Raw genomic sequence first — 19015 nt, 5'->3', positions numbered from 1 at the left:
AAAGGGTGTGCAGCAATAACGCCTTGCTTTATCCCAAAGGGCAATGTATGCAAAGGAACCCCATTCCACTGTCAGGAATGGGGTAGCAGCAGCAGCTGGACACTAGTGACAGCTGGAACAGGGCTATTAGTTGAAAAGGGCGCCTGAGCCATCTGTGTAAAAATGGCACCTCCATAGACTTAAGTGTTATCTTCTACACATTTTGGCTACAAGGTAGTGAAAAGGGTGCCTAAGTTTTTGATTTGGCTACAAAAGGCCACCTTTTTATAATCAAGATTTTTTATTTGGCTACAAGAGATTGATTCAGCTACAAAAGAGTGCCCTTTTATAGCCTACATTTTTTCGGCTTTAAAAGGGTGCTGAATAATGGCCAAGATTTTTGTAGGCTATATAAATGCAACTACAACATTGGTTATATCAGCAGGTGACTAAATTAGGATATTGCAGTTAATTTGCTTATATCAGTTCAAAATAACATATATTTAACATGAAATGCGGCAAACATTGGGCACCACCATGTGGGATTGAGGTTAGGCACTACCAGGGGAGTTAGGATTAAGCATCACAAATGGGGGGGATGGTCTTGGGGTATAGGCACCACATGTCTTAGAGTTAGGCACCAAAAGAGGAGGGTTCTGTGTGAGAGTAGGGAGAAGTTAGGTCAAAGTAATCACCATGGGGTCTTAGGGTTAGGCACCACTGGGGTGGGGGGTTGTCTTAGGGTCAAGCACCACCAGGGGAGGGATCTGTGTGAGAGTAGGGAGTTATGTCATAGCGATCACTTTTCTGACTGTGAACCTCGTTGCATTGTTGGAAATAGTGGCTTTTTCCAAATGCCAAACAAGCAATCTCTCCCTCTGTGCATAGAACTCTCAGTAACGAACATTCCGTACAGATCACCTGGCAGAACTAAATATGTCACCACCAGTGTTACATTTCAGAACATAAATCAGTAAGAGGAAAGACTTTACAATGGGAAAGGGCAAACACTATATAAACACTACATTTATAAATGAATATTGTAAACAATATTGTAAACAATAAGCATTTTTATTAAGTTATTTTAACTACAGTTCCTCTTAAATACCTACAAATTAGACAAATGACGAGTAGACTCAGATAGCTTGACTGAAAGAGCCAAAGGTAATTAGTTGTATTAAAGAAGACCCTGCCAATCAAGGTAAAGAAGGCCATACACTCATCGATTTCTACTGTCAATATTTGGCCAATTTGATTGCTCTGGTGCAGCATTTAGCCTGCTCAATCAACCGATTGAGCAATTTCTGGCGACCAACCAGAAAATACTTTCACCTCGTCTTCTTCCCGACGTCTTCACTTCTGCTCCCCGGGCACCTGTGTGACAATACAGGGGATAGGCACTAGGGGCCTCTAGTGGTCACAGCACCCCTAGTGTCTGTCCCCAGCATAACACCACACAAGCCCCCGGGGACATGGAAGTGAAGATGAGCAGCCAGTTTGGGAGAAGCAAAGAGCATGATTATGTGGTGGACAGGTGAGAACCGCAGGGGGGGGGGGGGAGGGGGACTGGGACCAGAGAGGCACACAGATTTTCAAAGATTTTGAAATCTGTGTGCCATGTGTTGGAGGCAGTTAAACAGATAATTTTCTCTGATCAGATAATCATCTATTTGCTGGCCATATCAACCAGTGTACGGCTTTTAGTAAAGGGCACGTTAAATGCAATAAGTGATAACAATTAAAGCCAAACTGTAGTCAGATAAAAAAGCTGTAGAGTGTATGCTGTGGATGTTCCAGAGGCTTTCCTGATACTCCACATCCCCTCCACTGCCAGCCACGGTCCTCTTTATCTTCATGTCAACCCTCCAATTCCTGTATGAGTGCAGCCACGCTGCTCAGGTGCCAGTGGGTTTGCGCCTGCACAAGGGTAAAGAGCCACACTTGAATGGATAAAAAAGCACTTCATAGATGCGAGGGCCGTTCTTTGCGCGCCCATGAGCAATATTCAACATTGATGTTGAATATTTTTAAAGGATACTGCAGCCGAAAGGCTGCAGAGAGATAAAAGCATGTAGCTTTATAGTGGAGCCGCTGGAGCGCACACGCAGGAGGCGGGGGAGTGTCCGTACTTCTGGCGTCATGATGCGACGCCAGAAGCGAAGATTACAGGACATACTGCGCATGTGCGGCGCAGTATGTCCGGGTCAGGGGTCAGGAGAGTCGGACAGTACCAGGAGCTGTGGCTGACGAGCGGGACCCGACGGCAGGGAGCGAGGGGAGCGGTGAGTATGTCCTTTCCTTTACCTACACAATGCAGGTTTTATCTCTCTGCAGCCTTTCAGCTGCAGTATCCTTTAAGACGGTCCCAGCTCCAGAACGGAGGGGTGTAGGAAGATCAGGGAGGCCTCTGGGTCACCTAGATTTCTCCATACTGAAGTAAGCATCTTATAACATTACCGTATTTTTCAGACTATAAGACGCTCCTGAGCATAAAACGCACCTTGGTTTAGAGGACAAAAACCAGGGGAAAAATATATATATACTAAACCTGGTGCATCCATGGTGAAGGGACATCTTGTGGATTATGCCCCCTTTGTACCTCATGCCTCCTTGTACCTCTTGTCTCCATGTCTCCTCTTCTGTACCCCTTGTGTCATCCTGTGTCCCCCTTTGTCCTCCATTTGTCCTCCTGTGTCGTCCTCTTCATGGGCACAGTACAGGGAGTCCCCCGACATTGCGGCAGGTTGGAGGTTCATATTGGCAGGCGTTCGCAAGTCAGGGACTCCCTACATTTGCACTTTTTTTCACCACTTTTGTGTCTTGTAGTCCAAAAAATTCAGTAAGCAAATACAGTATGTATTATTTTTAAGACTACAAGTACCCTTTAATAAATTAGCCTACACCTGAAGTGACATGTGGCATGGGGGTTCACTCATCAAACAACACATGGCAGTATTACCCTTATTTCTGGCACCAAGTACTGTGAGTTATGCTAGTAGCGCGACCCGCAGTACTCGATTAACAGTACTAATGAGGGTTACCATTAGTAGCGTGCATTACCGTAGCAACGATTGCACAATTAACATAACTCTCGGTACTTGGTTAAGGAAATAAGGGTAATACTGCCATGTGCTGTTTGTGCATAGTAGTAATATTACCATGATTTGACGAGTCAACCCCATGATGAGATAAATGTAGGTACATATAGTACTAGTCCTAGTAAGAAATTGTCTTACTTCCCTTTCTGTTTTCTGGTACAGCAAGAGTTAATGCAGTTATCTATAACACATACAATGAATCATCTCATAAGTTTATTGTCACTTCAGATTTAAACAGCATTATTTATTTGTTCCCAATTTCACTTTTAATTTTCTAAAAACAGCCAATGGTAAAGGTTCCCTCACACTATTGGATATTTTCATTAGACTACACTCAATCTAAACATCAAATCTACTAAAACCTTGGCCGTGATGTGCAAATTTAGCTTTCCACAGCTTTGTACAGTATGTGACAGTACAAAGCTAGCAGCTGGAGTAGCTGCAGAATAGGATAGCTAATAGTGCAAAATGATGCAAAGAGGGACGGCACTTCCATAGAGGCAAACTGGGCAACTGCCTGTGGCCCTGGAGCCGGCTGACATGCGCCTCCAGGTTTCCCCCTAAGTGTATCTTGGTCCTGCTGGTGCCTCATTTCATTGACCTTGCGACATATACATGCCTGCGGGATCACTGAGCAGAGTCATCCTGCGAGGATGAGAATGGAAGCACACCATACCCAAAGAGTAACACGTAGGTCGAACAAATGAGTTTGCTCTGCTGTGAACACTCTGCAGGGGCCCTTGGGGGAGACCTTGGGTGTCCACCAGCCGGCTCTGGGGCCCCGATGAGCAACCTAATGCTGCATTCAATTTTTAAGGGCATGGGGAGGTGAAGGGTGGGTTGTGGGGGGATAGGGGGTTGCTGGTCAAGCCATAAGGGCCTCATGTGATTCTTGCCCATAGCCCCATTTTTTCCAAAATTGGCCCTGGATGCAAAAGTAAGGTGCATTGTATCTTCCTTTAAATGCCAACTGTAGTGAGACAAATATGGAGGCTACACCTGATCTACATATGCTTGTTCAGGGTCTATGGCTAAAAGTATTAGAGCCAGAGGATCTGCAGGACAGCCAGGCAACTGGTATTGCTTATAAGAAAATAAATATGGCAGCCTCCATATCCCTCTCACTTTAGTTGTCCTTCAATACTAAGCTGTATAAAATTGCAACAGTTACTGGAAAAAAATCCTACAATAAACGTATAGCAGCTTCAGATTGCATTTGAAAAGATACCGTTTAATAGGTCACTCACAAACCGATTTTTGTGCTAAAGTGATATAACACTCTAACATTATGCAGGCACTGACTGGTTTAGTATATCTGTCTTGGAGGTCTAGAAGGTTCATCCGATATATAGATCTTGACATGGATTGTATTCACTATGCATTCTTGTGCTGCTATACTGAATGGCACAGTATTCCTTTGTATGATATCTCCACTGTTATTTGGAATCTCATTGCCAGATCATAGTCCTGACAGCCAGTGTATAGTGGATACATTATTCAGGCAGATTTCCATGAGGACATAGAGTAGCTGAATGGGGAATATTTCTCACTTTTTAGGCATTTGTTCATGTCAATGAATTTCAAATATTTATAGAGCAGAACATGTATATCACACTTTACTCCTGGCAAAGGGCCAGCTCTGCAGCCACTAGGGTGCGCTCCATAGGCAGATAAGTGTTAGGGAGTCTTGCCCAAGGTGTCCTTACTTAATAGGCGCAGGCTTACTGAACAAGAAGAACCGAGATTCAAACCCAGGTCTCATTTGTCAGGGGCAGAGCACTTCACCAGCGCACTAGCCTGCTACTTCAATTTAGGTGGAATCTTGTCAGTTTAGTAATGTGCTTTTTCAACTTTCATACTATTGTGTGTCTGCAGATCTGAAGGTAAGCTAAACATCTGATGTCTTCATACACTGAATGTCATATCTAGGTTTACAGAGCAACCAGTTATTGATCACATTATGTATGTTTTTGTTTTTTTCTGTTTTGTAGTCTAAACGCATTCAGGCTCAGCTAAAAGAACTTCGGTATGGGAAGAAGGATCTAGTTTCTAAGGTAAGTTTGAAACAAAATTCCAGTAATCATTTGTGTTATATGAAGAGATAGTCTACTGTAGTATCCATGAAACCACCATGGTCATTGTTAAATAAATAGATCAGTAACCTGTAAATTGATTGTGGCCTGTTTACCATTACCCCTTGTAGATTGCTGTGTAGCTGGGGGTTTCACTGCCTGATTGGCAGGTGCATAGCCAGGATCTGAGCCGTGTGTGGGGTAGTGGGGTTAGTGTTGGGTGAGTGAGGACTGCATTGTAATTGGACTGGTACTGGTACAAAATCACATACTTACCTAAGGAGAGGTAAGTCTCTGGATCCTAATGAGGCTTTTCTCTGCATCCTCCGGTAAAGCAGGTAGTTTTCGGTACACGGATCTCACTGCTGGGCATTGAAACCAGGCACCCCATAGCAGCAATGTAATGCTGCGTGAGGCATTTAAGGGTAATTTGGGACTCCGGTGGTTGCCGGACCTCGAATTACATCTCCCTCCGAGTTGCGACAGAGGGGAGTAGTACTTAATGCCGCCGGGGAATTTAGTGGCAGCAGGGAGAGCCGTCATTATGCTTTTTCTGGTGCCCAACTCACCGGCGGTCGAATAATACGCACATCTCTCCAGACCCCTGTTGACAAGCTCAGTGCTTCCAAGGAATACTGAAAAGGTATTGTCAGTAGTCTGATCATGGCCATGCTCCTATCCAAACACGAGTGCAGCCATACTGCACCTGCAAGAGTACAGCCGTGTCTGTGCTTGTGTCAACATAGGAACATGGCCCTGATCAGCAGGAGGGTCCCGCCGAGCAACAGAGGATGCTGAGGGAAGCCATATTAAGATCCATTAGGCCTCTCCTTAGATAAGTATTTGTTTCTGAACTGGAGCTTCTGTTTAATATAGGGGTAATAATAATAGGGGAACAAATGAGATTTTGAAAAAAAAAACAATTTAGCATTCCAGAACTTCCTTCTCTGTTTCTATTCTACTTGCCGGATCTAACTTTCCCATTACCATTCAATTGACCCAGTGTCATTATCGAGCTCAACTCAGTTTGCACTCTGTGTAATGTACTAAATGATCACCCAGGAGTATTTGTGGTACACAGTTGGAACAAAATAATAAAAGAAAGTTTCATTTGTGGAAAAAAGGCAATTCTTTGTTTTTTTGCTGCCAAAGACTTGTACTAGTTTTATTAATCTTTTCCCAATGATAAAAGTAATAGAACGCCTCCACTTTTTTGCTCATCTCTCGCAGAATGTACTAATAATAGTGAAGAAAATGTGTGTTAATTGACAATGGAAACTATTTTTCTCCAGCAACAATTTTAACCACTAAATGTAATCTAAATGCATTAAAATTTCCTGTTTGTCTCCTCTTAACGGCAATAAAATGTTATGATGTGTTGCTTGCCACTGCTGCTGATGTGCACTTGTAAGCATGCACCCAACGAGACTGACACATCTGGTGAAACGGAACATGTGCTCCCTGAGCCAATCAAAGCACCTGTAAGAGAAGAATCATGGCTTCAATGAGTAGCCTATGCTCTTTCCTGTAACAAAATATACAAACACTGCCTAGAAGTCTGTTCAGAGCACACCGAATAAAGAATGTGGGGACATCTACTGGTAAAAAAGGCATAACAAATACACATTTTACACTACATAAAATAACTAAAAATAAAGGAATTCCTTTTTCCCCCATCCCCCACTCCCCATAGTTATTTACCATACTAAAACACTTGTTAAAAAAAGTAATGGCATTTAAAAAGAATACATAAATGGTCACCTTATGGACTCAGTTTTTAATATGTACAGTATGTCATGAGGGTATATCACTATTATTTTAGCAAATCAGTGGTTGTAATTATTGATAGTGCACAGTGAGGTAAAAAAAAAAAAAACGTATGTATGTGCATAATTTAAATGTTGTGATAGCCTGGACAAATGGGAAAATAAAACGTGTGGGTTTTATTTAAGAGGTGTCCCGAACGGTTCGGCCGTGAACGTATTCATGCGAATATCGTTTCGCTTTTGCGTCGAATCACAAACTTTTACGCAAATTCATCCCGCCCCATACTACATAATTGGGCTAAACTTTGACCCTCTACATCACAGTCAGCAGACACATGGCAGCCAATCAGGCTGAACTTCCTCCAGGAGCCTCCCCCCCCCCCTTATATAAGGCAGCAGCGTCAGCCATGATCTCACTCTGGCTTGCCCTGCCTCAACCATCCTGTCAGAAAGGACCTTTAGCACAGCTGGAGGCATGGTCAGTGAGAAGAGAAGTAGCTTAGGTCACAAAAGTGTTCAGTACCTTACCTTTATCAAAATGAATGAGGCATGGATTCCGGAGGGCTACTGCCTAACCGAAGACTACGTCAGTCCCCACACACAACATCTCTGCCTGCATGTCACGTGACTGCCTTCTCCGCCACCACCAACAGGGTCCAGGACTCAAGGTGGATTCCTGAATTTTTAAGGCCGCTGCTAGCAGCAGCTGCTATAATAATTTTTCTAGTGCGTGTACATGCCTTCCTAATTATTCTGGCTGCACTCGGCTGCAACAACAAAACAAAAGGCATGTGCATGTGTCAATTTCCCTTCGTGATCATTACCTTGCTGTGGTGAAGGGGCTTGCATATCACAATGAAGCAATGACCGGCTTTTTTTCGCATGTTCGCGTTCCTAAATTCACAAACCTAAAATCGGAGGTTCTAGACAACTCTACCAATCATTGGAGAGGGTTCAGTCGCATACAGACAAGGGCTATATGACCAGCAGAGGGCACCAGCGTGGGTTGGGGGCCCCGAGCAGTGGCAGTGCACTAGTGTCTGCATATGTAAAGGAATATAGATAAGGCATTATTAGTGTTCTTTTCTAAGTGTCTATGAAGCAGATAATGATCATTTTCAAATATTCGACTCTTTATCATCTTCAGGACTGCCCATAGTAAAATTGATGCCACATTTGTGGCTGCTTAATTGTTTCAGCCCCATGGACATGAAAGTCACAAAAGTCACGTCTGTGCACTCTGCTAGGCGCCGTGTGTGCCTGTGCATGTTCTGGATGGCCCCTGAAGCAGGAATGCAAAAGGAAAATGCATACGGGAAGTACATGACTTTCTGTAATCATGCATGCACTTGAACCCCAACTGCAGCCGTGATTGGTCAAAGGGATCATGTAATCCTTTGATCAATCAGTGTCCTTAATGATGATCACTATTACTGCTAGTAATAGTGATCATTGATAAAAATAGTAAACAATAATGTGTAAAACATAAAAATATTTACAAAAGAGGTCATGAGCAATCCCATAAGAAAATCTTAAATGTCCTTACTACAGGACTAAATGACAGCAAAGGCATAGCAAGGTTCTTTACTGCTCCACCTTAGCAGCTGGCACTGGCTGCTCAACTAATGAGGCTGTTCTGAGCCCCATTCTGTCTTTGTCGTAGGGATCACTATAGCAGCCAGCTGGTGAAATGGGGATCATACTAAGTTATGTACTATTTGCACTATAGTGCATCCACTTTGTCTCAAAGTATTCTTAGTATTTTGTTTAAGATTAATGTCATTGGAACTGCTTTCACAAAGTTGCTATAGAGATTAGTTTTTCTTACAATAAAGGTTTTACAATGTGTTACCAAAATGCTGTACTTTAAACCAAGACAAAAAGAATACACCTGTCAAATTGTGAAGTGTAAATGGAGTATCTCTATTTTTCTACCTTATCATTCAGGTATTCTTAATTCACTAGCATTCTACACTTCCACAGTTCAACTATGAGTCTAAATGATTATTAGTATTATTATAACTTTAATGACTTTCTTTAAATACAGTAACCGATTAGTTAAAATGAGCCAGCATTCACTACAGAATACAAATATTACCTATAAGTATTAGGAAAGAGCTGGACTCTGTCACATGTAGAGATTTTCAAAGTCAACTGGCACTCATCTTATGCTTATAACTGGCACATTTGTGTAATTTGATGTGTGAATGGTATCAGTCTTGTTCAGTTAGTAGAGGCACCAATGCTTAGGCATTCACAATCACAACTAATTTAGATGTGATATATATATATCCCCCCTAATGGTCCCCCACAGACGTCCTGTGCCCCTGCAGCCACTCACTCCGATCTCCGCCTCCTGTTCACTTCTGGAATTTACGACTTAAAAGTTGGAAACCCCTGCGCCTGCGTCCTTGCTCCCCCTGACGTCACTTGGAATGTACGGCGCAGGCCCAGTACGGTCTGCACCAGCATGCTCAAGTCAGGGGGAGCGAGGACACGGCCGCACAGGCACAGTTGTTTTTCCGACTTCAAAGTTGGATATTCTGGAAGTGAACAGGAGGCGGGGACCGGAGCATCAGTGAGTGGCTGTGTGGCCACAGGACATCTGCAGGGGACCATTAGATGCCTCAGGTAAGTTCAACTCTTTTTCCACCTACCCCCCTACAGTAGTCCTTTAAAAACTCTTAAACAATGGATACTGGATAGGCCCTAGCAAGTACACCCTTCTACTGTGTAATTTAAACAAATGCATCCCCCACTGCATGGTTTCTTTGGTTAAACTGATTTATTATTATTTACAGTAATTCACGTTTTTCCAAATTTTTCTACAAGTAGATCATCTTTTGTCTTTTCTTTAAATTAACTTTTCAGCACTCTGCATTTAATAAAATTGGGATGTGTGCTACCCTTCCCCACTTGATTTCAAAGACCACCTATTGACATTTACATTTCAGTAGTGGTATTAGGGATAAAGTATGATGTGGGATGTCACCTCCTGTGTATGCATGCCTGTGCCCTCACTGTTAATGCTCATCTCAACCTCCTCTGTGCAGCCGCAAGCACCCTATGCATTTAGGCTTGAAACATGTCAGGAGGAGTTGTGGAGGATACTTGAGTGACCTATGAAGTGGCTGCATGATTAGAACTCCAGTGTGGATGAGGTACTTGTGTCTGCACAGAGAAGGGTGAGATGGGGAGTAACAGCAGGTATGCAAACAAGCTGCACCCAGGAGGCAGCATCCTTTATCTTACATTATGCCCACCAAAAGCGTAAGTGCGATTTTACTGTTTTAGGGACATAAAAACTGTTACGCTATATCTGTCATGATTTGAAAATTGAGTTGCAAGGGGTAGCCTATTTCTCAAAAAGTGATTATTACCTAACTTTACGTGGGTCTTGGCCTTGGTGAGTGTTGACTTAAAAGGGAAAATGTGGTGACCACGGTCAGGGCCGGATTTCTGGCAAGGCCATGGCCTAGGGCACCGGAAATTTATTGGCGGCTCAGTGAGGGGCAGTAAAGCTATTCTATCTATCTACAAGGACAGATTTAACCTTCGAACTCCCTGTCCTGTACTTGTGTCATCCCTGCAAGACCTGTAAGCTCTATCCTGCAGGTACACTTCAGCCTAGCTCTCATGGTGACACAATGGGTCCATCATTAACGAGATGACAAACATAACATAAAAGTTCTTAAGCAAAACATAACTTATAATCTATACGCATATTACTAAAATAGTCATTGTCTGTGACAACCGACATCCAATGATGGAAAGTAAGTAGAATTCTCATTGGGGCACACAGAGATAACAACCAAACAGACGGTATAGTTGGCCTTGGGCGGTGAAAAGTAAAAATCTGGCCCTGACCACGGTTAACGAAAGACATTGTTTTTTTGTTTTAGTTTTTTGTTTTTGTTTTTTGATTGGTTAAAGAAACAGCTCTCCATGAAAGAGAGAACCTCTTGTTCATGGGAAGTGAGCCACACAAGAAAGAAGAACAACATAAAACAGTTGGCCTAAGTGGACAAAAGACATAAACCCAACTAAAATATGCTCCAAACTCTCCGTTGCAATTTCGGAATGTTGTCCATACTGTGAAAATGTCTTAATTTTCATTACTAAGTAATTGTAGCCAACAAGAGGAAAAGATATCCCTGCAGACAAAACTGACAGGAAAAGCAATAAAATAAAGAGAAGGAGCAATAAAACAGAATGCTTTTCCTAAGAGTAATACAGTCCAGGGAGACGCTTGCAGATTCATGGCCACACAGCGTTACTGAATATATATGACAATAGGAATCTCTTACTTCTTGAAATGGACTTCATTTGAATTAATTAGTCTACTTTGCAAGAGCACAATCCATAAAACTCTGCCCCGCATGACTAGTCTGCTGCTACCACACCGTATTTAATAGTAATATATACATATAGCTCTCACAAAAAGTCTTTTGTTCTGCCTAAATAATCAGATTTGAGATTTATGTATTATGAATAAGGAGGGATGACGTATATGCAAATACACAGGAAGCAATTCCTGGGCTGAAACAGCATCCCAGAATTGCAGGTTATAAAAAAATAATAAACGGGATAATGGACCTCCCAGTGTAAATTATAACTATGCTAGGATTATAAATGTTTGAGGCTGCAGGTACGGGATACAGAACTACTTGGTAAATCCTAATACTTTTATAATCTTGAGTTTGGCTTATAGGATTGTTTAAAGTACAGCAAAGCTGTTACATTACCATGTTAGGGTTCATTTATTAAGGATGAAGAACACTGAATTATAAGGTGACCCGGCAAACCTTTTTGAAATTGATCAGGTGGCAAATATTTTCAGCCTCTGCCTGGGACATGTCCAATAATAGCAAATCTTGCTGAAAGGTCAGCAATTGTGGTGTAGCTATAGGAGATGCAAAGGTTAAGAAGGGCCCTCTTTAAAGGGAGTCTGTAGCCAGATTAAAAAAAAAAACAGATACTCACCTAAGGAGAGGCAAGACCCTGGGTCCTATAGAGCCTTCCCGTTCCTCTCTTGGTTCCCGTCATTCCTGTGCTGGCTCCCCGTTAGTAGTCTCTGACCAATGAGTCAGAGACTGCTCTCTGCCACTGCAGGGGAGCTTCAGAAGTCTTTGGGAGTCCAAGTGCTCCCGAAGACAGAACGCTCCATACTGCGCATATGCAAGTGCACGAGAGAGTGCGCTTGCGCGTGTGCACTGCAGAACAGTCTGCTTAAAGAGAACTCCGGCTCCCAAAAACTTCCCAAGCCCACCCTCAGCGGCCGAGAGCGGTCTCTGACCCATGAGTTGGAGACTGCTAATGGGGGATACAATGTAGGAACGGCGGCACTGGGAGAGGAACATGAAGACTCTATAGGACCCCCAGAGACTTTCTTCTCCTTAGGTTTAGTATCTGTTTGTTTTTTTGTTTTTTGTTTTTTTCAGTCTGGCTTCAGAATCCCTTTAAACTGCTTTATTAGCTCTTCATTGGAGCTCTGTTGGTAATGGTTAACGCTACATGAGCTTTGAATACTGGTAATCATTAAGACCATTTCCCTCCCACTGCTTAAACCTCTCTTACACCGTGGCTCTTCTTCAGGGCTGAGCAGAAACTACGCCAGTGCGAATTTACGCATCGTAGTTCGCATCTACGCAACGTAGCTCGTAGGTGAAGTTTCAAAACTACGCTTATGGATTTATGCTTAGCGAAGTACCGCTATGTGTAGCTTACGCCCACTATGCGTAGTTAACATGTGTATTGCATAGTGAACTACAAATGCGTTACTCGCGTCTAATTTTGTGCGTGCAATTGTATGCTTACAAATTTATGCATTGGAAAGGGGAATGTACGCATAGAAGAGTTCCCGGTATAAGCAATTAAAGAGGAATTAATGCGTAAAGTGCATGGGGGCATAAGTATCCGCATACACTACGCTTCGCACTATGCGCAATTGCGTATTTCACCGCGTAGTCTACAAAATGCATACGAAGCAAATATTTGATTTCGAAGCCGTAGTTTTGCAAAGCGTAATTGCGTTAAACTACACGTAGTTCCAGCGTAGCGAAGTTGGCTGACTACGACCATCCCTGCTCTTCTTAATATACTATGAGTGCTCGGGGGAGTTGCAGATGAAAATTTGCACTGGGGCCACATACATTTTTAAAAAGGTGCCACGGTTATTTGGGCACCAGGGATAGCCACAAGTAGAATCTCAGTAAATTACTGATATTTTGCTATGAATTAATTGTTAATAACAATAGTAGAATACTATTTTAATGATACTTTACTATGGCCTAACCTAACCTTATTTTCACACAAGCCCTCCCTCTACCCATTCCTAACTGCCACCTCTGTTAATAACTAACCTTAACCAACTCCCTCCATGCCTAGCCCTAATTGCCCTTCCATAACTAAATCACCCCCCCCCCCCCCTGCAACTAAACCTAAACCTATTTTCACACTAACCCTCCTCTATCAATGCTAAACACTAACTTACCCCTCTCTGCAACTATCCCCTTCAATATAACTGCCACCTTCTCCGCTAAATACGCCACCTATGCCCCCACCCCCTTATGCTATTTAATGGGTGCTGGCAGCCTGATACCAATGCTTATCAGGCACCACAGGCACCCACATTACCCCCTGGTCTATACGGTGTCCATTCTAGCATAGCCCTGCCAGCCCTGAAATTGACTATTTTTGCTGAGACCCATAGATCCTTAGCTACACCACTGATATAACTGCAGTCTTCCAGAGACACCTGAAGTGAGGATTTTTATAACTAAATTCAGCCAGTCCTAATGCTGTTGGAGAAAAGTTCCCATAATGGATTTGTGCATGTTATCACTGTTCAACAAACTCTACTATTTTTTGATAATCTGGTTAACGAGGGTTGCAAACTTTTAGTGGTGTACCTACCATAAGGCTGCAGGTGCTCACAACATCGGGTGTAGCCATTGCTAGGGGTGCTGCTGTGGTGTTCAGCCTTTCAGTCACTGTGTTCTTCCACCTGGGACCTTTTTTCATAGTTTGGGCAACATTTGGGAAAATAGCAGCAGGCAGCGCAGGGTAATGTACTACTTCCTGCACTAGAAGTAGAACCCCTCCCCTTCCTGTCCCATGGCAATGTGTCCCCTCGCTCTCTACACACAGCCTGCAGTGAGTGAATGTGCAGAGTGGCAGGTTGAGTGGAGAAAACGATTGCTGTGCTGCAGCTGGGACATTAGCAGGGAGAGCTGACAGGATGTGTTTAGTGCTTCAGAAGAAGCTGTCATTAGTAGCACTAATGCTGCTGTGCACTGACTGCTGTAATACTAGAGTACCCTACACTAATGATAATGTATCCTGATCAGAGTAATTAATCAATAATGCAGGACAGTCTGCTGTTGCAGAAGCCAGTGATACAGGTGCTTACATCCAACTTCTGTAGTGAACAGAGAGGCAAGATCCAGGCAATTTGGATTAGGTGGATTGCAGGTAATCTTATCTCTTTTCCCAGCTCCCCCCCCCCCCCCCACCCTGTTGTCTTTTCCCCATTACCATTTACTCTCTTCAGATTTCAGTGGCTTATTTCAACAGCAAGTCCCTGCCAAACAGCATGGATAATGTCTGCAGTCCAGCTGGGAGGTCTTACTGTCATTTCTCCACTTCTACCAGGCTGTCTGTCTTCTGCCTCTACCGCTTCCCCCCCGATATGCATCTCCCTCTTTCGTATGTCCCCCTTTTCTGATTGTCCTCAGAGGAGCTAACAATCTAATCTCATCATAGCCATAGTCTTTCCTACCATATTATTATTGTGTATTTACAGTATATAGCACTGACATCTTCTGCAGCACTGTATAGAGTACAGAGTTTCATAATGGTTAGCTCTGTCCACATCCTGATGACTCCTTTTTCCCAAAAATCTCCCAAAATTTGCAGTCAACCCTCCCCTATTTTTAGTAATCAGCACCGGGTGTCAAATTCCCTAGGTATGCCACACTACCGATCCATGGACCCTTTTTAATACAAAATTAGTTCAGGCTGTCTGACTATAGTAAATAAATGCAGTTGGCACACATTAACAGAAGTTGGCTATAAATGGACTAAACGCCTCAGTATTGTTTAGAAAGTGATTGCACAAAAAAAGACCATTGGTAAATGATCTTTCTCATTTTCTTAACCTCCTTGCCGGTTATCCCGAACTCAGCTCTGGGTAACCTGCGTAGGAGGATTTCTCAGGCCCCGCTGGGCCGATTTTCAATTTTTTTTTTTTTACTGCACGCAGCTAGCACTTTGCTAGCTGCGTGCAGTTTCCGATCGCCGCCGCTCATCGCCGATTCGCCGCTACCCGCCGCGCCGCCCCCCCCCCCTCCAGACCCCTTGTGCAGCCTGGCCAATCAGTGTCAGGCAGCACTGAGGGGTGGATCGGGATTCCCTATGACGTCCTGACGTCGGTGACGTCATCCCGCCCCGTCGCCATGGCGACCGGGGAAGCCCAGCAGGAAATCCCGTTCTGAACGGGATTTCCTGCTTACTCTGATCGCCGAAGGCGATCAGAGTGCATAGGGGGATGCCGCTTGTCAGCGGCTGTCCTGTAGAGAGCCCTGGGCTCGCTACATGATTTACAAAAATAAAAATGACAAAAAAAGTGCTGCACTGCCCCCTTGCCGCCAGAATTGTAACGTCAAGGGGGTTAAATAAAATCAGTGGGGAAAGTGAAAGCATTTCAGAAAGCTGCAAAGAGCACAATTGCCAGTTTATGGATGATTTCCATTTTAGGGAGACTACAAATCAGTCTCATCTTTGTAGATTTTCAGCTATGGTGTCATTATAAATGCAGCTAGTATTTTCAGGTTTTTAATAGGCTATGTGAGGCTATGCTGCCATTAACTGGCCCTCTAATGTCAGAATGATTAGAAAACTCTCTTCATTGTGGATGTCCCTCTGTGTGGTACTACTGATTAACGGATGATCACTTAATGTTTGTGGAGGGATAGCTACAATCAAAATGTTTGCAACAAGCCTTCCCTTATGACCCTAACATTTGGCACCTGTTTATACCAGGAAGCAACCATTCAATGGTGCACAAAGCTTGTGATTGGCCACTGAGAATATAAGCAACACTGCTGATTGGCCAGATCTCCAGACAAAAAAGAGCAAGGCTTTGCAGAGTTTTATATGGTTTAAACTGTGACTAATAGAAGAATGTTTTTACATACGAGAAATGTAAGAACCACTTAATGGGTGTTCCTTCTATAACTGGTAATATTTCAGGAATAAATAAAGATAAGTCCTTTACCTTATCACTGTGGGCAGCTTAAAAGACTACTGTAACCTAGTAAAACAAAAAAGTTAGATACTCAAGTAAGAGTGGAAAGCCAGTAGAAGGCAGCATCCAACCATCCAAGTGCAGCGTGCTCCGGTTGTTGTCCCTCTGCCTCCAGGAACAGCAAGTAGAATTCCAAAGAGAAGAGACCCAGCACATTTGAAGACTGTGCTGGGTCTCTTCTCTTTGGAATGATACTCAAGTAAGAAGGGAAGGCTCTGGATCCCTTAGAGGCTTCCCGTTCCTCTCTCTTCCACCTGGTTCCACCATCAGGCCCCCTGTTCCAGCCTCCAAGTTTAATGTCAAAGTGGCCTTTGGGTGTCCTTGGAAGGTTACAGAATTACTCGGGTCTCTGCGTACTTCTGAAGATGAAAATCTCTGAACTGTACAAGTGCAGTATGGAGCCACTTATCTTTGGAAGAAGTACTTGGAGACCCAAGATTAAGCAGGTGAGAGATTTGTCCAGGGGTCCAGTGGTGAAGTGACGGGGACTCGGAGAGGAATGGGAATACTCTAAGGGATCTTACCTACTCTTTGGTGAGTTTCTAACGTTTTTGTTTTACTAGGTTACAGTTGTCTTTTAAAGAGAGACTGAAGTCATTAAAATTACCTCTTTTTATTTCCTAGTCCTGTTCAGCATTAAGATCAAAGATGATTTGCTGCATCCCCGTGGCAGAATGAGGTATTTATCCCCCCGAAATCCCGGGGCAAAATTCCACGACTTTCCAAGTCACAGATTTTGCTGCCCAGGGGAGGTCAGCAGCTCTGCCTCCAGTCCAGTCAATCTCTGCTGATCTCCACCAGTGATGAGCGAAAATGCAAAAATTATTTTTTTGCCGAATTTTCGCCTAATTTAGTTTCGACAGGTGAATTTTCGATCGAATATTGTCGCGTTAATTTTCACCTAATGACCGTTATTTTCACATTAAATGAGTAGTTCATCGCGTACGTATTTCCGCGTAGTCGTAGTACCGTACGCGTGCGGTAACTGCATGTATACGCATGTATTAGCAGATTATTACGTACATTTTTCCGCATAAGGGCATAAGCGTCCGCATACAGTGAAGTTCCTTCAATTTTCGATGCTGGTCAAAAACGCAAATATTTCTGAAGATTTTTCTTGAAAATTCGCCGAATTCGAAAACAGGATTTTTGATGCAAAAATGACTCGGGTGAAAATTCGCAAGCAACACTGATCTCCACCTCTCTCCACCCCTGTCCGTGAAAGAAGACTGAAAGAGGCGGAGATTGACTGGACTGGAGGCAGAACTTACTGTACTCCGCTCTGCCTTTTCCAGGAAGTAATGCATAATTTTGCCCCGGGGATTTCGGGGGATAAATCGTTCTGTCGTGGGGATGAGGCAAATCATAATTGATCTTAATGCTGAAGAAGACTGGGAAATAAAAATAGGTAATTTTAATGGCTTCAGACTCTCTTTAAATGGGACAAGTACACAAGTGTGTTTTTGTACTAGTAGCATATTCCTACTGTTACACATTATATAACGGTTGTATCATTGTAATTATTTCCTAAGTAGAGAAGCCATAGGAACAGAATGATGAACAGGGGGCTAGAAACTCGGGCAAATATTCCATCATGGAAGGCTCTGTAGCTCTAGCATGGCAGGTAACACATTCAGTTTCCATTTATTCAGTCTAAATATTTAATTACTTATACAATCACAGAGCGGCCAATAAAATACCCTGTTGAAGAGGAGCATTGTATTAAAGATTCCTACTATATAAATCAAGGTTCATATATCAAACACTATTGCCTTCAAATAAATTAAGGTGACCCATTTTTACTTGCACACATATGACCTGAAAAAGGCAAAGAACTGCAGCCACTGACTTGACATTAGCATTGCTGGTATGCATGCAAAATATTATATAGGCTAGTGTAATTAATTTAGTAATTAATCATTGTGACCATTGTTGCTCAATCCTGCAATGACACAGTAGTTTGGGAGATCCCATTATGGTATGGCCCATTTCATGGAATCCTCTGGTGGTTGCTACATAACTCTTGTCTCACATTCCTCTTTTCGCAGGCTTACAGCTCTGTATGTGTTCATTCCTCACCACTAGGCATCTCATTAGGATACTTATGGTATTAAAAGTTTAGTTTAACAATTGCAAGTTTGATTTGTGGTCAAATATATTCCCTCTGTTCTTTCACAGAGTATACAGTAATAGTAAGCACACCTGCGCTGCAGTAATGTATATGAGGGTGCGAAGGAGGGGGTTGTACTTTGTATATGGCTTCTGCAAGTAGCCAGGGGGTTGCATTTGGTTTGTTAGGATTTTAGCGCTTATATTTATTATACTCGCAGATATTTGCTTTTTTTTATTTAGTGTTTTCTAGAGGTCAGCACTTGTTTTTTGTTAGACAGTTCTTAGGTCTTCTATGGGAGACTTCTGTATTTGATTCTGGTAAAAGGTTAGAGCTGGTGTTCTCTTTATCCAGGTATTTAGAGTTTGTTAGGTCACTGATGGATCTTGCCTTGTATAAAGTTCATGCACAAAGTCAGAGCTTGCACTTTTCCCCAGTAAGTTAATGCTTATATTTATTTAATTTTTTTTCTGAAGGGTTATAGCTTTTAGTTGGAATTTCCCTAGAGCCTTGGTTTACTTCCAGGGGCCCAGACCCCACATTTGATTTATTTGGATCTTGTAGAAGGTCAGAATTTGTATTTCATTGTGTATGGCTTATCCATGAAGTCAGCCACATTGTATTTGAGCTTCTCAATTCATTAGAGCTTCATTCGAGCTTTTATGTAGTTATTTTTAACCACT

The 19015-nt window shown here is 42.9% G+C and overlaps 1 protein-coding gene across 5 annotated transcripts in view; it reads left to right on the top strand.

Annotated features, from left to right (window-relative positions):
- The window catches only part of LUZP2 (leucine zipper protein 2), a 917784-nt gene that overhangs the window by 676998 nt on the left and 221771 nt on the right, over positions 1-19015 (top strand). For all 5 annotated transcript variants that reach the window (XM_068259736.1, XM_068259737.1, XM_068259740.1 and 2 more), the window contains one exon: positions 5069-5131. In XM_068259736.1, the coding sequence (XP_068115837.1) occupies positions 5069-5131 (63 nt within the window). The remainder of the gene's footprint in view (positions 1-5068; positions 5132-19015) is intronic.

The sequence above is a fragment of the Hyperolius riggenbachi genome, chromosome 11 (genome assembly GCF_040937935.1).
Source record: "Hyperolius riggenbachi isolate aHypRig1 chromosome 11, aHypRig1.pri, whole genome shotgun sequence".
In the NCBI taxonomy this organism is placed as follows: Eukaryota; Metazoa; Chordata; class Amphibia; order Anura; family Hyperoliidae; genus Hyperolius; species Hyperolius riggenbachi.
This window is presented reverse-complemented; position numbering and strand designations above follow the sequence as displayed.